The 23,407-nt window shown below is 34.1% G+C and overlaps 1 protein-coding gene across 1 annotated transcript in view; it reads left to right on the top strand.

Moving 5' to 3' along the window:
- Nucleotides 1-23,407, top strand: part of LOC107048762 (carbonic anhydrase 15) — a 29,703-nt gene that overhangs the window by 4,507 nt on the left and 1,789 nt on the right. Inside the window, exons 2-5 of the mRNA XM_015272121.1 lie at nucleotides 18,077-18,121; nucleotides 18,818-18,979; nucleotides 20,626-20,873; nucleotides 23,041-23,274. Of these exons, the coding sequence (XP_015127607.1) occupies nucleotides 18,077-18,121; nucleotides 18,818-18,979; nucleotides 20,626-20,873; nucleotides 23,041-23,274 (689 nt within the window). The remainder of the gene's footprint in view (nucleotides 1-18,076; nucleotides 18,122-18,817; nucleotides 18,980-20,625; nucleotides 20,874-23,040; nucleotides 23,275-23,407) is intronic.

Genomic DNA, 23,407 nt, shown 5'->3' with positions numbered 1-23,407 from the left:
AAAATCGATCAGTTTCATGAATATGAAGGTATAGCCCTAAAAAAACGTTTTTCTTATGATTGTCCCTACTTTTTTCATCGATAATGTTTATAATAGTCCCCAGCTATTGAAGCAAATGCTAACTAGCTAGACTATACAGTTTAGGAGATAATAAATAATGAAATGCTTGCTTCTAACACGCGAGGCATAGGCCAGAGGGGGGTTATGAGTCCCCCTCGAACTCGATTTTTACATGTTATGAGAAAACAGTTTGTGTGTGTAAAAAACTGATCCGTGAAAGCTTGATAAATTCCGAACGCGGTGAATTTTTTGCGGTGATATTCAACTGTAAAAAATGGAAATTTCATGAAAGCATTGCTTATTCAATTCAAACAATTAAATAACGAATAAATTCTTATTTGATTCACACAGTTATTGTTTGCTTCAACAACATACGAGGATAGAAAGACTCAATAACTTGTGGGAATGCAATAAATTGAGTCATTTCGAATTTTTTCTGGACATCCATACTCTGAGAAAAAAAAATCCAATGTCTGAAGCATACTTCCTTGAGACAAGTTATTTTTCTTCAATCGCTTAATTCTTCTAGGCATCTCAACTCACGTGGCCCCGGAAAGGTCTCATGCTTTACAATATTCTTGTTCTCAAGTACGATTTCGTTGCAAATCCACTCACTCAAATTGCGTAGAAGCATCGTGAATCTTCAAGTATCTATTGTTTTCATGATTTTTTATGCCCTTCCAATGTTTCGATATGTAAAATATTCATGATGTAACGCGGAACGATAGCGATAAATGCGAATTTATTCGAGTTCTGTGAGACGCAAACATTCTGAAATGTAAGTCATTGAAAATAATTGACTTCTCTCAAGTAAATATGGGCTACATATTTGGAAATTTCTCTGTCAGTGTAGGGAGTCATTTTTAGGGGTCTTGGCTTGCGATATACTGAGGATTAACTGAGGATTTTCTTAACCCTAGTCTGTTCACCTCCGCGGGTATTCACCAGCATGTTATTTAGGCTCTAGCGTTGCCGAATTCACTCTACACTGCCCGGTCGCGTTTAGCGAGTTTCCGGCAACGTCGCGTGATGGGCAATCCTATTCTAAAAAGAACATACACTTAAAGGTACCAAGTGAGTTTGTCGATGACCTTGAAAATTGACATTCACCAACAAAGTTATAATTGTTTTATTAATAGTATTCGACAGATGGTGACCATCGGTGACAATTTTAAAATTTTAGAACTTATGGGTACCGAGAAATTAAATAAACAAAATCAGTCTTATGCACGGCCTCTTATGAAGTTTTGATTAAATTGAACGTTTCACCCCCCTAGGAACTCAAGGAAAATTTGAAAAAATTTGAAGATATGGGGAATGATGTGTCAAATGTGATGGCGATAAAAAAAATGGGGTACCGGGGTGAATAAGAGAGATATTTCAACCCCCCCTTACCCATTTCATCCCATGCTTTCTCGAGGTTCGTCACGCAAAATAGAGGATTTTCCGCATTTATTTTCTCGATGTCTAGTTCCGGTTGCGGGTTTGAAATTTCGTCAGATAGATGAATATATATTTCTCCAATGGTGGAGGGAAAGAAATTTTTTTTTTTAAATCTTTTTTCAAATTCACTTGGCACCCTTAAAGTCGATAACTATCGGTATCTCGCAAATTTGGCACACTTATTCCTCATTGGTTCGTCGTCTGAGGCGGCAAATTTAATTCATGATTAATTTAATTTTGAGATTTTCAATCATGATTATTACAATTACAGCGCGCTGTAGCGCGCGTTCGGTTTTCATTTAACATGGGAAACAATAATTCATCTGTTCGAAATAATTTGTTTTTTTTTTTACAAATCTCGGGAAATATGTTGTTCTAAAAACTGCTATAATTCTTTAGACACTTCAATTGACAAAGTCAATTTTTTAATATTTTCTGCGGTTAGCCAGTCAATTGTAATTGAAGAAAAACAACGCGCGGCGAGGTTTCCCTCATATGGCAATCTAGAGTTAAGGGATAACAGAATGCCGCTAATTTTCCAAATTTTTGAGGAAATTTTCTGCCGAAAGTTATCTTTTTTTTTACAAATCAAAGCACATTAATCTCCAGGAGGTGATGATGAAGATAAATGTTCTTTGGGTTCAAATAATATTAATAACTTTGAGCAGGAAATTTGTTTGAAAATTTCGAGGAAACGGTGGCATTCGGTTGGCATTGTTACCCGTTAAGGGGATACGTCGGTGAAATTTAAGTCTTCACTGGGCCCTGGGTTCCATTGAAGAGTTTGTTATCTGTGACGGAATATGCTCGAGTTTATTCTTTGGAGTGTAACGCACATTTAAAAAAAGCTGAAATCGTATGAAAATTACGGCGCCAGGAGCATTTTGCAGGTAAAAACAGGAAAAAATTAAGTTTTTCGTGGTTATACGGGGCAAAATCGATCGGGTCTGCGATTTTTCCTCGTTATTTCCATATACCGTGCAAGTGAAGACTTAAATTTCACCGACGTATCCCCGTAACTGGACTTGGTGCTACCGGGCCTCAGATATTTGTTTCTTTGACATTTGTTACACCAAAGAAAGCCTAAAAATTTCACTTTTCAAGTTTTAATTCTTTCAATTTCTTTCCGACTAGAAGCTCCATAGTATGCAACCCGTACGGAAAATTCCTGTCCAGTCTTTTATATAAAGAAATCCTATTGTTTCCATGGTTGTGAACGACCGGTAGATAAATCAACTGATCGCAGTCCCATTCGTACACGGTTGACCGGAAGTTGACATCCACGAGTTGTATACTGTGCACGTAGTTAGCGTGTCAACGGGACATCGTACTTGAGTGCATCTCAGTCCAGTGAGAGACAATGGGAACTAGAGATTTCTAGTTGATTTGAACCGTTATAACTTCTTTTTTGTTCCTTTGAAAGTCAAGTTCACCTTGGCGAAAAGATCGTATTCTCGTTTTCTTATTACATATAAAAAAATTATTGACTATGCACGCGAGTTTTATTATTATTCGTCATTATTATGTGACGCGAGAGGAAGGTGTCAATTACAACTCTGGGACTATTGTTCAATTTGTGAATTGGGATGTTCTTTGCGTTTTTTTCTCAGAAATTACTCAATTGGGCTGTTGCATGTTTTTTTTCATTGAATAAAAGTAAGGACGAGTACGTGTTTTTGATGAGTTTTTTTTATCTCGATAAGCCACAACGTCTGTATTATGATGTTATAACGCAGACATTCTTAATTACCTATAACTTATTAAGTTCTCATTATTGTCTAATTGCCATTATTTAACATCTCCACATGCATAAAAAAAACAAATAGAAAAAAATTTCAGTGTCTTTCAAAATTCCTATTGAAGTGTCAATCAAAAGGTACCTTTCCTTTTTGTCCCGTTTTTTTAAATGGATATTTGATAGAAAACAAATCAATAGATGTCGATTTTCTTCTATTCTTTAGATGAATCTAATAGATAAAAAATATTTATTAGAAAGTTGCACGGGATGTTACATATTTTTCGGTGGAAGTCACTGCAAAATGAAAGGACAATTTTTAATAGATTTTTTTTTTAGAAATCGCATCAAAATATTTAACAAAAATGTTACGTTCAATCGACATGTAACAACAAAACATTATTTGTTGTTTATTACGACAAACCGTGTGAAATTGACTCATTCAAATAATTTCAAAATGCAAATAATTTAAAAATGAAGGAGTACGAATATGGGATGAAGAATTTTTGACGAGTATTTTGTTTTATCTCGAAAAGCCATAACATTGGTATTATGATGTTATAACGCAAACATTCTTAATTGCCTATAACTGATAAAGATCTCATTATTGTCTAATTGCCGTTATTTAACATCTCCACATGCATAAAAAAACAAATTGAAAAAATTTGCAGTTTCTTCAAGAATTCCTATTGAAATGTCAATCAAAAGTTAACTTTCCTTTTTGTACCGTTTTTTGAAATGGATATTTGATAGAAAAAAATCGATAGATGTTGATTTTCTTATATTTTTTATTCTGCTGGAATTTTTCCCATGAAAATTCTTGGTTTTTAATTTTCCACATCGTTTTTCTACATTTTTGCATTGAGAAACAAAAAAAATTTCAGGAAAAATAGAAAATTTATGACCAAGAATTTCTATAGAAAAACGAAAGTTCATTTACTTTTTTACATGAAAAATATGTATTAGACAGTTGCACGGATGTTACATAATTTTTTGTGGAAGTCAGTGCAAAATGAAAGGAGAATTTTTAATGGAATTTCTTTTAGAAATCGCATAAAAATAATTAACAAAAATACTACGTTCAATCGACATGTAACAACAAAAAATTATTTCGTTGCTTATCACGACAAAACGTGTGAAATCGACATGAATTCACTCTCATGATAAAATAATTTCTTCGTTTATTCAACCCAACAAAAACAGAGCCACTCTTCAAAATTGAAGAGAGTAGAAAATCCTGATAGGTCGTTGAATCCTCACTTACCGTTGCTGTTACGCTTCGTCCATGACAAATAAGATTCCAGATAAGCATGAGTCATTTAATGAAACAGTAGTGGACCCAACAAAGGTGAAGAGTACGAGGGAAAGACAATGACTCTCGAAATGCAGTGATAACTGAGTCAAGATTCATCATGCAGTTCGTGTGATGCATTGGCGAGAGATATCTCACTTCAGTATGTTTATTTTGCCACTGTTTTCCCCATGTGACTCGATCAGAGGCATGATTATTGGGGTTCAACGATTTTATTGACCTCATAAATAATTGACTTACGTTATTAAAGTAGTGTATTCAAACTCCACGTAAATCGTCGAGTGTAGTGAGTAAAAATAAATTTAAAATGCCGGAAAAAAAAATTATTCATCATTGATAATTTCTTATATAAATGTCAGTTTTGACGAGAGTAAAGAATTCAGTAACGACGTGGTAAAACGGTGCAAATCAATTTTGACTACTGGCCAGTTTTCGACGAATATCTCGGAATCTAAGGGAGATAGCAAAATTTTTTTGCAAACTTTTTTGTAGAGCCCATTAAGCTCTACAATAAATGTAATTACGTATCTTTTCCGTCATTCCGGAGCGCATATGTGGTTGTAGGAAATTTTACGGAACTGTGACGTAATTTTTACCTAAAGCCACCGAATTTTTCCAGAGCGTTCCGTAATTTTTATCTCAATTTCCTGTGCAAAATTACGACACCATCACTTAGATTTTCTGAATCGATTCCGTAATCGGTGAGCGAACTGTAAGTTTCGTAATTTTTACTGAACATTTTTCTCCGTGCAAGTTAAGGTACTTCCTCAGTGAGTTATAATTGGTGAAAATTTCGTAAAGAACTGAAGACCTAAAATTTGGATCATATGTTGTTGAGTACATGAGAAAACGATTCCCAAAATTTCAAGTAGTTTTTCCACGCGAATTTTTGAGATATGCATCGATAAAAACTTAAAAAAGACAAAAATTGAATGTTTGACGATGGATATCTCAAAAATTCGCGTGGAAAAAATACTTGAAATTTTGGGAATTGTTTTTGAATGTGTTCAACAACATATGATCAAAATTTTGCGTCTTCAGTACATTGCGAAATTTCTACCAGGTATAAGGGACTGAGGAAGTACCTTAAATGAAGTTTTCTATGACGCGACGTTGCCGGAAACTCGCTAAACGCGCCCGGGCAGTGTAGAGTGAATTCGGCAACGCTAAAGCCGAAATAACACGGCGGGGAATCCCCGTAGAGGTGACCAAGTCGCAGGGTCACGTTTGGTGATCAGAGTACGGTTAATCTCTTTATTAACTATTATTGACAGATTTCCTAGAAATAAATATGCGAGTTCATTGAAAAAAAATTGTGGAAATGCATAACAAAAATTCTAAAGAGAGCTGTATTTGAGACTAATAATTCATGAACTGATTACCTACCCTTACGATAATCTCTCTGCAGCCTATCAATTGTTTTTTACGAGTATGCCAGATAATCCGGATATTTTCGTGGAAAGTGTCACGTAACCCCGAATGCCGCACTCTGATCGGCTAAAATGACAATGGACGAGATAACCCTGGGAATACCCCTTTATCTTCAAAATTCATAGAATTTTCTCCTCCAGTTCCCCTTAAATATCAACAATGAAGCGATAAAATCTGTCGGACTTATCCCATTATTTTATTATGAAACTTATGCAACAAATATATTGGGAAATATTGAATCATTTTGAATATCCACTTAATCCTGTAATAAACCAAAATAACTCTTAAACTTTTGCTCTAATTTCAACTTTTTATGGTCTTGATAATAATGAGGGTTACAATGATATGGTATTACGTGACTTGAGAGATTTGAAGTTAAAAATAGAATGAACTTTCATATCGATTCACTAATTTGCAGCGAGAGTACAATTCCTGCGGCTCTAATTGAAAGACTGATACAGAGAAATTTTGAAAATATCTCTGAAACTAGTGGCTTTAGAGAAAAACGTCAAAATATTTTTTTGTGGTTTCTTATTCAATCTTACAAATAATACGTCTGTTGCATTGTCTTCGAGTCCGTTCAAATGAGATTGTTATCGTTATAAATTATTGCGCTGAGTTGCGTACAAGGGAATGCACGATAGAAAAATCTACAGCGTTTTGGAGATTTCTTCAATTTTTTGGAAACTTGCAGAGTTGTCAGAAAAATGGCAAAATATCGAGAAAATTCTCAGTGGTTCTAGAAATTCCGAAAAAGTTCCTAAATATTCCGAAAATTTCTTGAAAAATTATGGAATATTCTTAAAAAAAAACAATTAAAGAATTTCCATTTGTCTTAAGAAAAATCTAAAAAATTCTTGGGTTAAAAAAAAAATAGAATAAGTCCTTCAATATCAATGGTTTAATCCTCCTTGAACAACATCTGACTACACAGCTAGTGAAGAATAAAAATTAAGAAACAATTCCATTCAGACTCTCTGGCAAACATCTCCATAACTAATATATTTAGGAGAAAATAGGAGGAAACAGTTCGTAAAATTTGCTCCGAAAATAGCATTTTTACGTTTTACATTAAATGCAATAATTACTGGCATATCTGTGTGGCAACGGTAAACAGATATATACAAACTATGGACATATATAAACTATTTTGCAAATATACAATTATAAAATTAAGGATGTCTATCGAAAATCGCAAGTATTCAAAAAAAATTGATTTTTTTTCAACTGAGAGATGAAGTTATTAAAGAATTATTCCCTTATTAAAGAGAATAAGGTAATGAGTTATTAAAGAGTTATTCTAGAGTCATTCCCTTTATCTTGATCAAAATTTCAATCCACAAACCCACGTTTATTATTTAGAAATGGAGTGGGCAAACTACACTAAACGCATGCGCTAAAATGCGCTTATATTGGATAGAATGTTTCAAATATTTCCTCTTTTTGCGCGGGTACCCCAATTTTTTTTCTGGCCATTCGATTGAGTATAGTTTTGCACATTACCTTCTATTCTTATTGCTATTTTTAGAGTCTTATAGTAGGTGAATTATAAATTTCCACATAAATCCCATAAGAGCCCGTGTAGACGGAAAAATTTGTTTAATAATGTCTGGCGAGACTATTGCGATGAATTTTTTTTAATATCAAAGAAGTTCCATATGCTCTGCTATCAGTCAAAAAAATTATAGAATTTTCCTTGAACATGAAAAAATTAGATTTGCTGAAAACGGCTAAACATCTTTAAAATAAAATTAATTTTATTTTCTAGTTCCCGAAATTCCCGACAAAAAAATATTCCGGTGTTCTCTCCTATACCCATCAGTTCCGGTGTTATTCATCAAAAATTCTGTCAACTTGTTTGTCCTCTTCATCCGTCAGTCTCCATATGTTCACATCCCATTCAATAACTCGAATAATAAAAAGAACGAGGATAATGACGCACTGCAGGTGTGCTCGTCACCCAAATCCTAATTCAGAACATTCAAACTGAAATGGCAAACAGAACGCAGTAAAGATAAATTCGTACGTTAAAAGTATTTGAAAATAATTTGGTTCGGTTTGAAGCTTGTGGTGAATAAACGATGACTATTGCAGTCACGCGACTCAACTGGAGCGTGCAAAACATGTAATGATGAAAAGCAGATAGAAAAGGCAAACAAATCCGTTTTTCTGAATTTTTTAGCTCGATCGCTGGGGAGATATCATTAGTGTAGTTATGGAAGACGCGTTTTCCCATTATCCTTGATGATACGAGGGGTTTCGCCAACTAGGTGAAGGATACCTGAAATATCGCGATTATTGTAATATCGCAATTTTTTTCCTTCCTATACATGCTGACATGTGGGTGGAATTACGAATTATATAAATTTTTATTACGAGAAATGACAAGAGTGAGCGAAATAGACTCTTGAATTGTTTTGTCTCAAGGATAGGTATTCGCTCGAATTATTTGAAGAGGATATCCATCTCGAGGCAATTAATACGATTCATTATTTCTGGGTCGGTGATATTTCTTGTAATTGAATCATGAAGTTCTTTGTTTATGGAAATTTATTAAAAGATTTTTGTAGGTGCGAAAAATTACCACAAAAATGAACTTGCTTATTTCCGTTGAAGTACTAATTTGAAAGATATTTGAGGAATAATGAGATGAACTGGACATTCGGGAAATAATGTACAAAATTTTTAGTCAAGTGTAAAAATTTTACTTATGCATATGAAAAAATATTGTCAGCGCTCGAAAAAATGGAGTGTCGTTCTCGCGCTTCATCTTTATGAATAAATAATTGAAATTGTTTAAATTTTCGAAAACCTTATTTGTTTAGGCATGAAATCGATTTCTGGTGAAATTCTGAATATGAATAAATTTGTTACGATTCCCAACAAATGATTTTTATAGTGGTCAATTGATATGTTTATAAATTATTCACAGAAAATGCCCGTATTTTCCAAAATTGAATTTTTAAAATGAATTTCATCAATCTTCCTCCAGAAGTAAACTTTCAATTTTTTTTATTTTTTAAATGTTTTCTAACGGTTCATCGAGATTTGAATTGAGACCTGCAAAGTTTAAATGATAAAAAAAATTATAAAATTTCCGGAAACTTAGCGTCAAACGGGGCTCAAACGAAAGTGCTGATGGTCGACTACAAAAGTACAAAAGCATTTCACTAAAGAAAAGTAGCCAAAGTACTTGGATATCCTTAAGTCCTCATTCGTGGACAGTTTAATAGTGATTTTCGAGAGAGCTGACATAAAAAACTTCAAATTTTCCTGAAAATTCAATGGAATTTCAAATTCCTGCCCGGCAGGAAGACGAGCATTCCCCAATTTCCATGGATTCTTAACCAAAACATGAATATTCAGTAGTAAATTAACCTGAATAAGCGATAATTTGAGAATTAAAAAATGTCTTAACCTGAATTTTTCTCATTTCCATTAATTTATTTGAAATAATTAACCTAAAATTGCTTTATTCGCTCATCAAATTACGAATTTCCACTGAGTTCACAGGAAATTTCAGCCAACAAATTCAAACAGTGAATAATTATCATTAAGAGTCTAATTATCATTAATCAGGAGAGGGCCTGGCCTTTCCATTATTTTCTAAAATTAATGGATATCATTCTGATGATTGATACCTTGTATACCTTACATACTCATTTGGAATATCGTCTTATTATGGAAACTACAAAAATAATGTTTTGACAAATGGTAGTGTCAAAAAAGTTTTGAATTTTGAGATCTCATACACTCAGAATGGCTCAATTTTTCATGCGAGATAAAAAGTACTTCCTGTATTAAATCAAGAAATCACCTGAAATTCACAATTTCCATTATTTTGTCATCAAATTGTGAATATCCAAGTAGTGCGTCGGAAATTTTAGCCAAATTTTTTTAACGGAGAGTAATTATCATTAGGGTACAGGTGTTCTACCGAGTTCTATCTAAAATTAATCCATATAATGCTGATGATATATCTCTTGTATACCTTACATACTTATTAGAGATATATTTCTTTTATGGAAGCTAGGAAAATAATATTTTGATAAATGGTGGTGTTGAAAAACTTTTGAATTTTGGGATTTGCATACATTCAGGCTGGCTCAATTTCTCATACGAGGTGAAAAGCATTTCCTGTATGCGATCAGGGACACTCACGTATGAAAAATATCAATAGAAAACCTAGCGAATTCGCTAGAAAATTCTTTGTTTTCTGCGCTGATTCGATTGGATATTCGATAAGCAAAAATCAATAGATTTCGAATTACTATTGGAATTTTTCTCCTGAGATTTTTCCTATTCAAAATTATTGGGCACAAATTTTCCAGGTTTTTTCCAAAATCCAGTGGAAAACACTTAGAAAATTGATGCCCAAGCATTCTTATAGAAAAAATCTCAAGAGAAAATTCTTATCGAATATCCAATAGAGTCGGCGCAAAACACAAATGGAATTTTTCAATAGAATTCCAATAGAAATCCTATATAAACTCCATAGAACTCCTACAGAATTACAATGGAATTTTCTACCGAACTCGCTAGGTTTTCTATTGAATTTTTTCATGCGTGCTACCCTATTACTTTCAAAAGATTTTGAAATTGGGAAGTTTGACGAAAAAATGATCCTTTAGATTCTTCTAGATTGCTAGTTCTGTTGCATGTTCCACAGAAAATAGGCAAGAATATTCGAAAGAAATATTTGCTAGCTACGGCCGAACGATTCCGTATAATATATACAAAATCGTCCAATAAAATTCTTTCAAGATATACTGGATGTGGGAAATTGTAAATACTGAATATTGGCTCTTAACATAACTCATAAAAGGTTATTTCAAATAATTAATGTGAGAATTATGCACATGGTACCATAACTTATCCCAGATTATATCACAATTCTTGAATTTTTGATAGAAAACCATAAAATCTACTCCATTACGTAACCGTTCTCCGCAATGAGAAATTTAAGGACAAATGTCAACAGATCTTCCAGCCAATGAAGTCCTCTACGATTATGAATCGAAGAAAAATTCACTGAATTCATTTAATTAATAAGAAAACCGATGAAAAAAAACAGAGATCCAATTTCAGCAATGAAAAATCGCTGAGGGAAGCTACAGATGACCGCAGTGGAGGGAGGAGGGGAGACATAGTTAATAATTATGAAATAGTTGGTGTTCGACCAATTTAGCTCTTCCGCTCCTCCTTCCAGCCACTTGTCATTGTGAGGATGAATTATTCACAAGTTTTTGTTGGGTTTTTTATTTGTTATTTGACATTTTTTTCAATCAATCATAAGTTTTTTCTTGTATTTTGAGCAGGGATGGCTATCAATATCAAATTTCATCAATATTAAAGGAATTTGCGACTTACATTGATAAAGGTTTAAATATTCTCATCGAAATATAAAAATAGTATATTAATAATTTAAATTTGCGATTGATGATGAATCAAATATTGAATAGGGGAGGGTCGGGCAAAATGGGATGTGTTCAGATCTTTTCTAATTGTCAATATCTTCATTTATAATTGAACGAGAACCCCCACGAGAGAAGACCACGAAACGTCTCATTTTGCCTGTCTCTCCCCTGACATGCGACTGTGAATTTTCCATTAAGGATTGACGTAAGCAATTTTGGCGGGAGTTTTTCACAAGAGTAAATTTTTTTATGGTCAAATGCCATGAAACTTTGGCAAAACGTTACTTGAACCATTATAAGATGATCGATCTATCGCTTAGCTCTTTGTCATATTGTCGATATCAACTAAAACAGACAAAACCAAAAAAATCGATATTGACAATATGACGAAGAGCTGAGCGATAGATCGATCATTTTATGATAGTTCAAATAACGTTTTGCCGAAGTTTCATGGCATTTGACCATAAAAAAATTTACTCTTGTAAAAAAGATGCTTACGTCAATCCTTAAGTAAATAATTCTAATTTCTTAGAAGAGATCACCAATTGACCAAATAATCGGCAATCGTCCTACCTAATTATTGATTAATAAAATAGTTCAGAATTTGAATATTTAAATTGATAATTACTAAAATAATTAAAAATTTAAGAGTGATGCTAACTAAATGACAGTGTTAAAATTTAACGGTAGTTATGATTTATGAATATGGCTATTCCTGACTTTGAGATTTTTACGTCAGACAGCAATTTTTTTTTCTTTTCGTGTACTTGTTCGGGTTTTTGCGATTTGTTCGCCTCCCACCCCCAACCCTGTACCGTATTCGCGGAAGGACGAGGGAAAACTTGTCCTGATACGGTCGTCACCTCCGCGACTTTTGCTTGACCCGAGGGTCTATTCACAGATGTAATCGTGGTGTCGCTTGCTGCGGTATAATTACTTGATTTTAATAATCAAGGGATAATTATTTGTCATCAGTGTCATCTTTTGCAGTCACTTCGTGCGATCGCTCGAATTTTTATTCAATTTTCGAGAGCGTTATTCCTTCGGTAATACTAAAAATCCGTGACCACATCGCAAATTCATTGTTAATTATTTTCTTAGCCTGCTACTATTAAATTTAAACCTCTTTGAGACGTCACATATAATATTATGGATCCTCACATAGATGTCCGGGTCGTAATGTTTTTCCTTATTAATATTATTTTTTTTCCTTTCCTTCTTCCACGAGTAATTGTTATTTTTAACAAGATTTTAACTTTTGAATTGTTCTCATAATAAGTGAATCTTTCCAATGAATATTAACTAATAGAATGAATCACCATTTTAAATGAAAATCTTTTAACGAATAGCACAAACCAATTTTTGTTTCCTAAGCTACGGGTTTTTCTTTCTGTCTTGTAATTTTCGACAAATCATTTTTTATAATCCTGTTTATTAAGTAATTAAAATAATAACTTTCACATGAGTTTGATCATTTTTCCAAGTCGAGAAGTATGATTGCACGGAGAAAAATGACCGAGAAAAATTCATGTGATAGCACCACAAAAGTGAAGCAATTTGAATCTTTAAAAAAAATATCGTGCTGCATGAGAAAAATTATGGTAGGGTGAACAGGCCGATTGTTGGACGGTTAAGGGAAATTCGAGTTTCATGTAGGATTTAAAATAAAAGAATGAGCTAAATAGGGATGTGATGGCTTTCATACCTTCAAATACATTTTAATGAGCAGAAAAGAATTATTTGAAGTGGAAATAACGAAACCAAGAATAAATAAATTGAGAAATAGTTGAATGCAGCCGAAGCCCCTAATTTCCGGACGACTCGGCCATATTTTTTTTGTTTATTAAATGTCGATCAATAGAAAAAATAATTGATCACATGATTATGCACGAGCACTATTATGGAAAGGTGGAATGATTAGTGCAATTTTCATTTCATTTATTGAATATTCAATCCAGTTGAAAAGTTGAAATGGTCCACACACAAGCCCCCGTCCGGAAATTGACCTGTTTACCCTATAGTACCAAAAAATTATGGTGCCCTCATAGCAAAAACGAATGTCTGAATTTCACACACCTTTTATAGGCATTTTTCAGACATTAAAAAATGTCTGAATAAAATGAAAATATGTCTGAATTTCAGACAAACAGGTGTCCAAACAGCTTAATTCATGTTTGAAATTCAGACAAACTTTAATTTTATTCAGACGTTTTTTAGTGTCTGAAAAATGTCTACAGAAGGTGCGGAAAATTCAACCATTTGTTTTTGCTGTGCTCAATCATTTTCCCCGGTTGTGCGCAATCATTTCTCTAGAAATTTTCTTTCCGTGTGTATCTTCATTCCCCATGAAGTTGAGTGGATTCAGACGCAGGGGAAAATTACATCAGATTTAGTTTAACATATATAGGGAAGACCTTGGCTGTCATAAGGAGTCAAAATGTCTCTTGATAATTTCTCCTGAAACCCCTCCCTTTCCCCAATTACTGACACCACCAAGCTTGACGTGGTATGGCAACATGCACCAAGTTGAACATAACATTTTTGTTGATTTTGCAATTATCTCAGAAACGAGAGTTTGTAGCTAAACGTTAATTTCTCCGACTGAAGAAATTCTCTATAAGAAATGTCTCCTGATAATTTCTCTTGAAATAACTCATTATCATTGAAAAAGTTTTCATTGAAGAGTTCATTGATGACTTTTTCAATGAAGAATTTTAAGGGCTGCAGCAAGGAATTCTTGAGTGATGGATTCCCTTGAACCTCTCCAGTTAACCGATATTCGCGAGATAATCTGCACGTATGTTTTTACATATATATCCTGTTTTCTCAAAACTTGACTGCAGAGTCAATCTTCGAGGCGGTGACGTGCGACTACGTCAGGCGTGATGGATTTCGACGGTTTTCGTGGTTATTCATAAGTTATGATCCCAAAACATGGATAAAAATGAAAACATTCTATTAAATCTTCTTTCCTTCTGATTAATGGGGAAATTATGTATGAATTCGAAGACAAGGTCAATGATATCACGTAACAATTTTTTTGGGATTGATGGTTGCGTAATTCAGTAGCAACGAGAAATTCTTCAAAATTGGAAGACCGCAGAAATAAGAGAAACAAAAAAAGTTACTCAAGATATTACCACACATTTATCGCTGTCGGCGAGATTATAGCTCAATACGTAATTCTAAATAAATGGCGAAGACTTTAATAGTCGAATAATTGAGGGGTCAACAAGTAAATCATTAATAAAGCTGTTGAATGTGACCGGAACTAATTACATGTGAATGAATTTTTTCCGATGCTTATTGCTATTAAGGTATATCCCGAGACAATACCGCCCAAAATTTAGTTACTATGGATTTTCGGAAAACATTCTAAATGACTTAATTTATTGCATTCTCATAAGTTATTGAGTTTTTCAATTCTCGTGTGGTATTGATGCAGGCGACAACGACTGTTTCAATCAAAGAAGGAATGCTGTCCCGAAATTTCCATTTTTTAGAATTAAATAACGCAGAAACTATGAAATCCGAAATTTTACGAAAAAATTACGGCATTCGGAATTTATCAATCTATCACGGATTAGTTTTTTAAGAGCATCGTAAGAATTGCTTCCTCATAAGATGGAAAGATCGAGTCTGGGGGGACGCATAATATTAGGCGCATTCCATTATTTATTATTTTCTAAAATGTGTTTCAATCAAAGAAGACATTATTTGTAAATTAATTTTTCCAGTCAAATAAGGAATGCTGTCCCGAAATTTCCATTTTTTAGAATTAAATAACGTAGAAATTATGAAATCCGAAATTTTACAAAAAATTCACCGCATTCGAAATTTATCAATCCATAACGGATTGGTTTTGTAAGAACATCGTAAGAATTGCTTTCTCATAAGATGGGGACGCATAATATTGGCCGCATTTCATTATTTATGGCACGCCGTGCAATAAGTCGAGTTTATCGTACTTATTACTTCGCGCAGCGCGCTTCAAACTCGACTTCTGCACGATGTGGCATAAAATAGTATAGACCACTCGGGTATAAACTTCGTTTTCAACGAATGTGAATACAGACCTCGCCTTCGGCTCGGCCTGTAAACTTCACATTCGTCGAAAACGAAATTTGTGCCCTTGTACTCTAATGTACTATTATTATCTCCTAAACTGTGTAGTACAGCTAATTAATAGTACATTAGAGCACTAGGGCACTAAGTTCGTTTTCGACGAATGTGAAGGTTACAGGCCGAGCCGAAGGCGCGGTCTGTATTCACATTCGTTGAAAACGAAGTTTATACCCGAGTGGTCTATACTAAGTACGATAAACTCTACTTATTGCACGGCGTGCCATAAAAAATATTATAGACCACTCGGGCACAAACTTCGTTTTCAACGAATGTGAAGGTTACAGGCCGAGCCGAAGGCGAGGTCTGTAACCTTCACATTCGTTGAAAACGAAGTTTGTGCCCGAGTGGTCTATAATATTTTTTATGGCACGCCGTGCAATAAGTCAAATTTATCGCACCCTGCGCTTCGCGCAGCGTGCTTCACACTTGACTTCTACACGATGTGGCATAAAATAATATAGACCACTCGGGCATAAACTTCGATTTCAACGAATGTGAATACAGACCTCGCCTTCGGCTCGGCCTGTAAACTTCACATTCGTCGAAAACGAAATTTGTGCCCTTGTACTCTAATGTACTANCGCGTTTGAACCGAGCGGAGCGAGGTTAGAAACGCGGTTTATCGGTCGCCGTGACATAACATTTTTTTCAATGGCTGGGGAATATTATACACATTATTTACGAAAAACTTGTTTTCTAGGGATATACCTTAATATTAGAAGATCATGTCAAGGAGAACTTCCCTTGGACATTTCTTTGGTTAGGATAATGGTTCGCCATTTCCTCTCAACATTGACTGAAATTAGTAAGTTTAGAGTAGAATGTGGGAATGCATTTTTATAGCCCATGAAATTGTCTAGAAACAATGATCTGACATTCGAGATATTTAGAAAAAATATAATGGTTCATTAAATTGTTAGTGGAATGGAGCAATTGTTTTCATGAAAATATAATTTCCCATTAAAATCGTTTCCTCTATAAAATCTATCCTAATGAAGAATTTTATTACTAAAAAAGGGCGGAAAACTGTGAAATTTCCGAATAGAATGAGAAACAGAAAAACTAATAGGATTGTTAATAGAAATCGAATAGAATCTTCCATCGAATGCGCTAGATTTTTCTATAAACTTGTTTCATCCGTGAACAGATAATTTTTCAATTTAGAGTATGATCCGTCCGGAACTATAAAAACTTGGTCCTTGATAATTTATGTGAGCTTTAAGTAGCTGTATCCTTACGATACATTCAAACATTATTAAAAACCGCGAAGAATTGCCGGAAATTCGATAACATTCGGAATCGCAATTTTTTTAAATTTCATTACGAAAATTATCGACCGTTCTGTAAACAATTTTCATTATTTATTTAAGAGAATAAAATATTATAGAAAAAATCACAATTTTATAAAATTGAATTTGAATGATCTTGATTAAACCTAATTTTTAAAAATTGTTCTCATGCGATTTAGTCAGAAAATTAAAAGCGGAAGAAGGGTAGAGCTGCTTTAAATGATCAGGAACATAAAATGGCTAGTGCATTGTGACTCACCGTATTACGCGAAATTTAATGAGAGGAAGGATGATCGTTACGGACAGCACGAGTCACTTAATCTTTTAATTGATAAATCACATGACTCGTCATCTGCTCGCATGCATCGGTGATAAATCAGCCGATCGCGGGTGAACGTGACTCCAGACAATCTAATATTCTCATTCTCTTCGTGTACGTCGATTTTCATGGTTCAATAGTCACGTGATGAATCAATTATTAATTCGATGTCAAGAGATTTTCCATTGGGGGAAATTTTCCGGGAAATTTATAAATGATGCCGAGATGGGAGGCTTTATCATCTCATTAACAAGAGATTCTAGGATTCTAGGAAAGCGCATGAATTGATTAATGGTTTACGCATATTATTGATGATCGTTATGTATTTATTTATCCATTAAAAAACAGTTGATATTCGCTCTTATTGTGTCTAGATTTGAGAAAAAATTTTAATTTTTCTCGGCGAACACACGAATAAAAAATTGTTGATCACGATTTTTTCATCAATGAAAAAAAAGAGTGTTATTTACTGTTATAATACTCTTATTATTTACTATTATTATTATTATTATTATTATTCATCCGTTTTGAATTTAAATAATCATTTTTTTTTTAATTCAGATGGTAAGAGATCTTGAGAATGAATTTTTCCAAACTAAAATAAACTGAAAATATTCATAAGTCCAGCATAAATCTTGACAAAATAGACTGCTGACCGAAGATGTTTCATCTATTTTTTAACTCTCGATCACTCGCTCAATGAGCGCGGCGCCACCCGTTTTCGTTTTTTTATAGGTTGAGATGTTTCTTGAAGCTTAAAAATTCGGAAAAAATTAGAGTTCCCAGTTCAATACTTTTATTGAGCATTGGGGTTGTCCTACAAAGAAAGCTTGGAACTTTTCTCTCAAAACTACTCATTTAAGAGGTGATCGCATGGGTGACGAAACTACTCAATTCATTTTTGAATAATATGATATTTAATTCAATTTCTACTTCTGGTTTCAGATGCTTCTCTGGCCTTTGCCAATTTCGCATACGACGGACTCCATGGTAAGTTTACATTCAGAGTTAAAATATTGGAGTAGGGAAAGGGGGGTAAAGGGGAACGTATGCCATCAGCTCAAAATCCTGATATCTCTGTTTGTAAACAAAGATGGATAGAATTAATTTCCACTGTTAGAAATTTTTTGAAATTTCGGGAAAGATATTGTAGTAAATCTCATGGGAGTGACATTGAATCGGATTTCGGGAAAAAATGGTTATGAAATCTCAAGTTTAAGTACAATTCACATAAATTCATGAGTTTTTAGTGGGAGTGAGATGGAAATTTCACAACTGGATTAAATTTTCAGTGTAACATGAATATTCAGAAACAAAATGACATGAATTTTTACAGAACTGAACTGAAAAATCAACTATTTTATTGGTTTCCAGATCATTTTTTCAAATCTATTATCTAATTTCAATAATAAAAACATTAATCATCAGGGTCATTTTACCAATTATTGGTGGTGCTGGACACTAATTGGTGATAGACTCCTGAAAATCGGTGACATCTCCCTGAAAATCCAAACTTCTTACGTCTGTGGATAGAATCGGGCCAAAAAACTTGAATTTCAATAGAACCCTCATAGAATTTTCTAGAAAATCCGCTAGATTTTTCTCTTGACCTTCTAAATTCTTTCCATACGCTGCTGCAAGTTGGAGTTAACTATAATGAATTGAACAAAAAATTTTATGATTTAGGGCCACAACATTGGGGAGAGGACTACAACGGATGCGTGGGGAAACATCAGTCTCCAATTAATATCCAGGAGCACATCGTCAGAAACGTCAGTTTTCCGGAACTAAAATTCTTCGGCCTCGAGTCCCTACGGGGCTGCTACATAGAGAACAACGGGCACACCGGTAATTCACTAAATCAATTCAAACGTGCAACGAGAAGATGAGCTTCCATAATTCATTAATTATTCAATTGGAAATTCAATGAAACTGTACCGTTTTCAGCCCTGAATTTTTCAAATATTTCTCTACGAGTTTTTATCGGTTACGGTAATATTACCAAGGCCATGACAATGAAATAATTGTTTCGGAATAAAAACAACAAACAAACAAAAGCGAACTTGAATTCAAACGTCGTAAAAAGTTTAATGCAGTAGTGAAATAGTAAAACAAGACAAGTCAACTCAATTTTGAGATCAGCTTTGGAGAATAAATTCATTTCCTAATTAGGGGCGGTTGCAGTAAATTTATTCCGCAGTTAGACAATTTCAGGAATTCGACGTAGATTGCTTTCATTTAGCCATTCGGTCGTGAATATTGACTGAATACAAATGATCGATTTAGGCTTCAGCTGAGTTTTTGAGAAATATCTCACAATCTAAGAGACAATGAAATTTTCGTAATTGCACGTATGAAAAAATTCAATAGAAAACCTAGTGAATTCGCTAGAAAACTCTTTTGGGATTCTGTAGGAATTCTATGGGGTTTCTATAAGATTTCTATTGGAATTCTATTGGAAAATTCAATTAGTTTTTTGCGCTGATTCTATCAGAAAAAGTCAATAGATTTCGAATTTCTCTTCGAATTTTTCTCTTGAGATTTTTTCTATTAAAATTATTGGGCACAAAATTTCCAAGTTTTTTCCACTGGATTTTGTTCTGTTTTGCACTACAGAATCCGAGTGGAAAAAAACGTAGAAAATTGATGCCCGAGCATTCTTATAGAAAAAATCTCCAAAGAAAAATTCAAACAGAAATTCGAAATCTATTGACTTTTTCTTATTGAATATCCAATTGAAAATTCCAATAGAAAATTTTCCAAAGAATTCCTATAAAAACCCAATAGAATTCCTATGGAATTCCAATAGAAATCCTATAGAAACCCCCATATAATTCCTATAGAATTCCAATGTAATTTTTTAGCGTATTCTCTAGGTTTTCTGTTGAATTTTTCCATACGTGTGCCTTTTTTGTATATCGAAGTGAAGACTAGAAAAAAGGTCACAAGCACAACTCTTCTATCTTCCTTAGATTCCGAGATATTCAGTGAAAACTGACCAATAATTAAAATCGACTTAAACTGTTTTAGCGCTTCGCTACTTAATTACTGGTATTATTGGCAAATACTGATGATACATCGATACAACAAGTTTCTTGGCGAAATACCTTCGATGAACTTTCATTGAAAATTGATCGGCAGATTATTTTTATTTATTCTTGTACTTGACCGAGGATTTTCTTAACTGGCCTTGATGCGACCGGCCCTTTATCTATCTTCTGATCCAGTTGAGGGGTTGGTCACTCCTCAATCGGGTGGCTCAGTGATTTCCAGTGGCATGATTTCCTGTGATTTTTTAAATGATTTCTGTGTTTTCGCAACAGGAGTTAAAAATCATAATTTCTTTTGATTTCTTGCGATTTCCAGTTCTTCTAGTAGATTCTGATGATTTCTTGATTTCATCACATCCTTATAGATGTGATAGTAAGAATCATACATCTGCATTCATGACCAAATTCTGAATTAATTGAGATAATCTGATTTTGTCATTACAGTAATGCTGAAAATGAACAAGACCGAACGCCCATCGATTTTTGGTGGACCACTGGGTTCTCACGAATACGTATTCGAGCAGCTTCACTTCCACTGGGGAGAGAATGATCACGAAGGATCCGAAGATTTGATCAATAATCACTCTTTCGCCATGGAACTTCATGCTGTGTTTTACAAGAAGATTTATGGATCTTTTCAACAAGCTATTCATCATCCAGATGGATTGACTGTCCTTGCTTATTTCTTCGAGGTAATGAACATTGAGGAATATTTCAAATGGAAATGAAAACTTAACAGTGGAATTATGCAGGTGAAACGTGATGATCTTATCAATTTTTAGAATATTTTCATAGTGAGCAATTTGTTTTCTTACGAAAGACATATTCACATTTGTTCCTAACATTGATTATTACGTGAGTAATCTGTTAAATAATAAGTAATGTTTGACATTCCTTTTCAAAATTGATAATCACGTGAATAATGAATGAATTAATGAGAGATTTCGCGTATGAGAAAATTTAACCCTAGATTGGTCACCATATGAGGGAAACCCCGCCACGCGTCGTTTTTCTTCAATGAGAAGCTACAGCGCGCTGTAATTGTAACAATCATAATTGAAAATTTCAAAATTAAATTAATCATGAATTAAATTTGCCGCCTCAGACGACTGGAACCAATGAGGAATAAGCGTAACAGACTAGCGAGATATCGACCTTAAGGGGTAATGGAAGCGGTCGCCAAAGTTTGTTTTTTCAACCCATTTTGCTCCGATTGTGCCCAATATAAATGGCTGAAATTTTCATCAAGTATTGAGGGGAGTCTGAGGGTTCTTCTCCATCTATTACTTTTCAAATTTTTTGCAAAAAAAATTGCAGAAAACTTAACGACACAGCTGATGCTGAAAAATAATAGATGAAGAAGAACGCTTACACTCCACTTAATACTTGGTGAAAATTTCAGCCATTTATATTGGATGTAATCGCAGAAAAATGAGTGGAAAAAAATAAACTTTGGCGACCGCTTCCGTTACCCCTTAAGTGTATGCTCTTTTTAGAATAGGATTACAATTGACTGGCTAACCAGAAAAATTGAAAAAAAAATTGAAAAGAAAGAATTACAGTAGTTTTTAGATCAACATATTTCCCGAAATTCCTAAAGAAAAGAAATTATTTCGGGCAGATGAATCATTTTTTCTCATATTAAATGAAATTGCCCATCACGCGACGTTGCCGAAAACTCGCTAAACGCGCCCGGGCAGTGTAGAATGAATTCGGCAACGCTAGAGCCTGAATAACACGGCGGGGAATCCCCGCGGAGGCGACCAGAATCGCAGGGTCGCGTTCGGTGACCAGACTAGGGTTAAAAGAAGAAACTAGCGCTGTTTATAAGAAATTGTATTGCAATTTGATAAGAGTATTACCGAAATTTCCATCACAATGTCAACACATAGTTCTTTTTGTCAATTTTCATTCAAAACTACATAAATTTGTCTGATTTTTGTATAGATATTTGACAGAAAAAGTTGATAAATTTCGATTTGTTCAAGTAAATCAGTGTCTTGAGATTTTTTAATGGAATTGCTGAAGCAAAATTTTTTCTACTGTAAAATGTTTTCTACTGTATTTCTCATGTTATGTCCAAAAACATGTCACTGATTTTCAATTTATCCCCAATTATTAAAAATTTGCAATTGTTCATACAGTGTGTACAAAACTGAAATTCAGTAATAGACCTTTTCATTCTAAGAGTCACTAGATTTGCGGACACTTTTTTCCCATGTTAATTCCCCTAGGATTTGCGGACACTTTATCGAATTTACATATAAATCATGGTTTTTGAGCGCTCAAGTGTATATTATTGTAAAGTTCAATATTTATCAGAATTTTCCATGGTTTTTTCGGAGATTTTTTCGTTGAATGAACGAAATAAATATTTCCCCTAGATTTCTAGAATGAAAAGGTCTATTTGGTCACCAATTTGCAGTAAGATCACCACTAATTTCCAGTCACATCGTCATTAATTTTCAGGGACCCATCTCTCTTTTGTGGCAATCTATCACCAAATTTCAGTGGTAGAAATCACTGATAATCCGATTCATTCTAGCCAGTGTGCAGTATCCTCAATAATATATGATATATTTCTGAAAATCAGTGACATATTTCTGGAAATCAGTGACACGTCGCTGAAAATCAAAACTTCCTTTCTCTGTGTTAGTGCACAAAGCCACTAGACTTCCATTAGAATTCTAATAAAAGTTGCATAAAGTGCCAACAGAAATTCCATAGAATTACTCAAAGAAATCGTTAGGTTTCGCAATTATACTTTACACGTGCTTGCTATTCGCAAAAGAGAAAATTTTCGCGCAAAAAAATGTTTGCAGAATTCTTTTGAGAATAAATCAATGTTCAATGTTCCAGGCAAGTGAAGAAGACAACCCTAACTACGCATTAATCGTTGAGTCGTTACCGCTCATTGAAGCAGTAGATTCTTCCACAAACCTCAATCCAATGGCTCTGGAGTCACTGCTCCTTCCAAACCCAGCAGTTCTTCAGGATTACTTCACGTACAACGGTTCCCTTACAACTCCACCCTGTTCGGAAGTTGTGACGTGGATCGACTTCAAAGAAGCTCTGCCACTCTCCCACAAACAGGTAAAAATAGCGAGAATTTTCGAGAATAGAGAAATAGAAAAACCATGTAGGTTGTCCCACGTGACGTCCTATGGTACAGTTCTATTGACTGAACTTTGTGTTGGAAAAATAATCTATAGGAAATTTTCGCAGC

This window comes from Diachasma alloeum, unplaced genomic scaffold, assembly GCF_001412515.2.
Source record: "Diachasma alloeum isolate Michigan unplaced genomic scaffold, Dall2.0 Dall_scaffold_00197, whole genome shotgun sequence".
Classification (NCBI taxonomy): domain Eukaryota; kingdom Metazoa; phylum Arthropoda; class Insecta; order Hymenoptera; family Braconidae; genus Diachasma; species Diachasma alloeum.
Note: the sequence above shows the minus strand (reverse complement) of the source record. Positions and strands in the feature narration are given on the sequence as shown.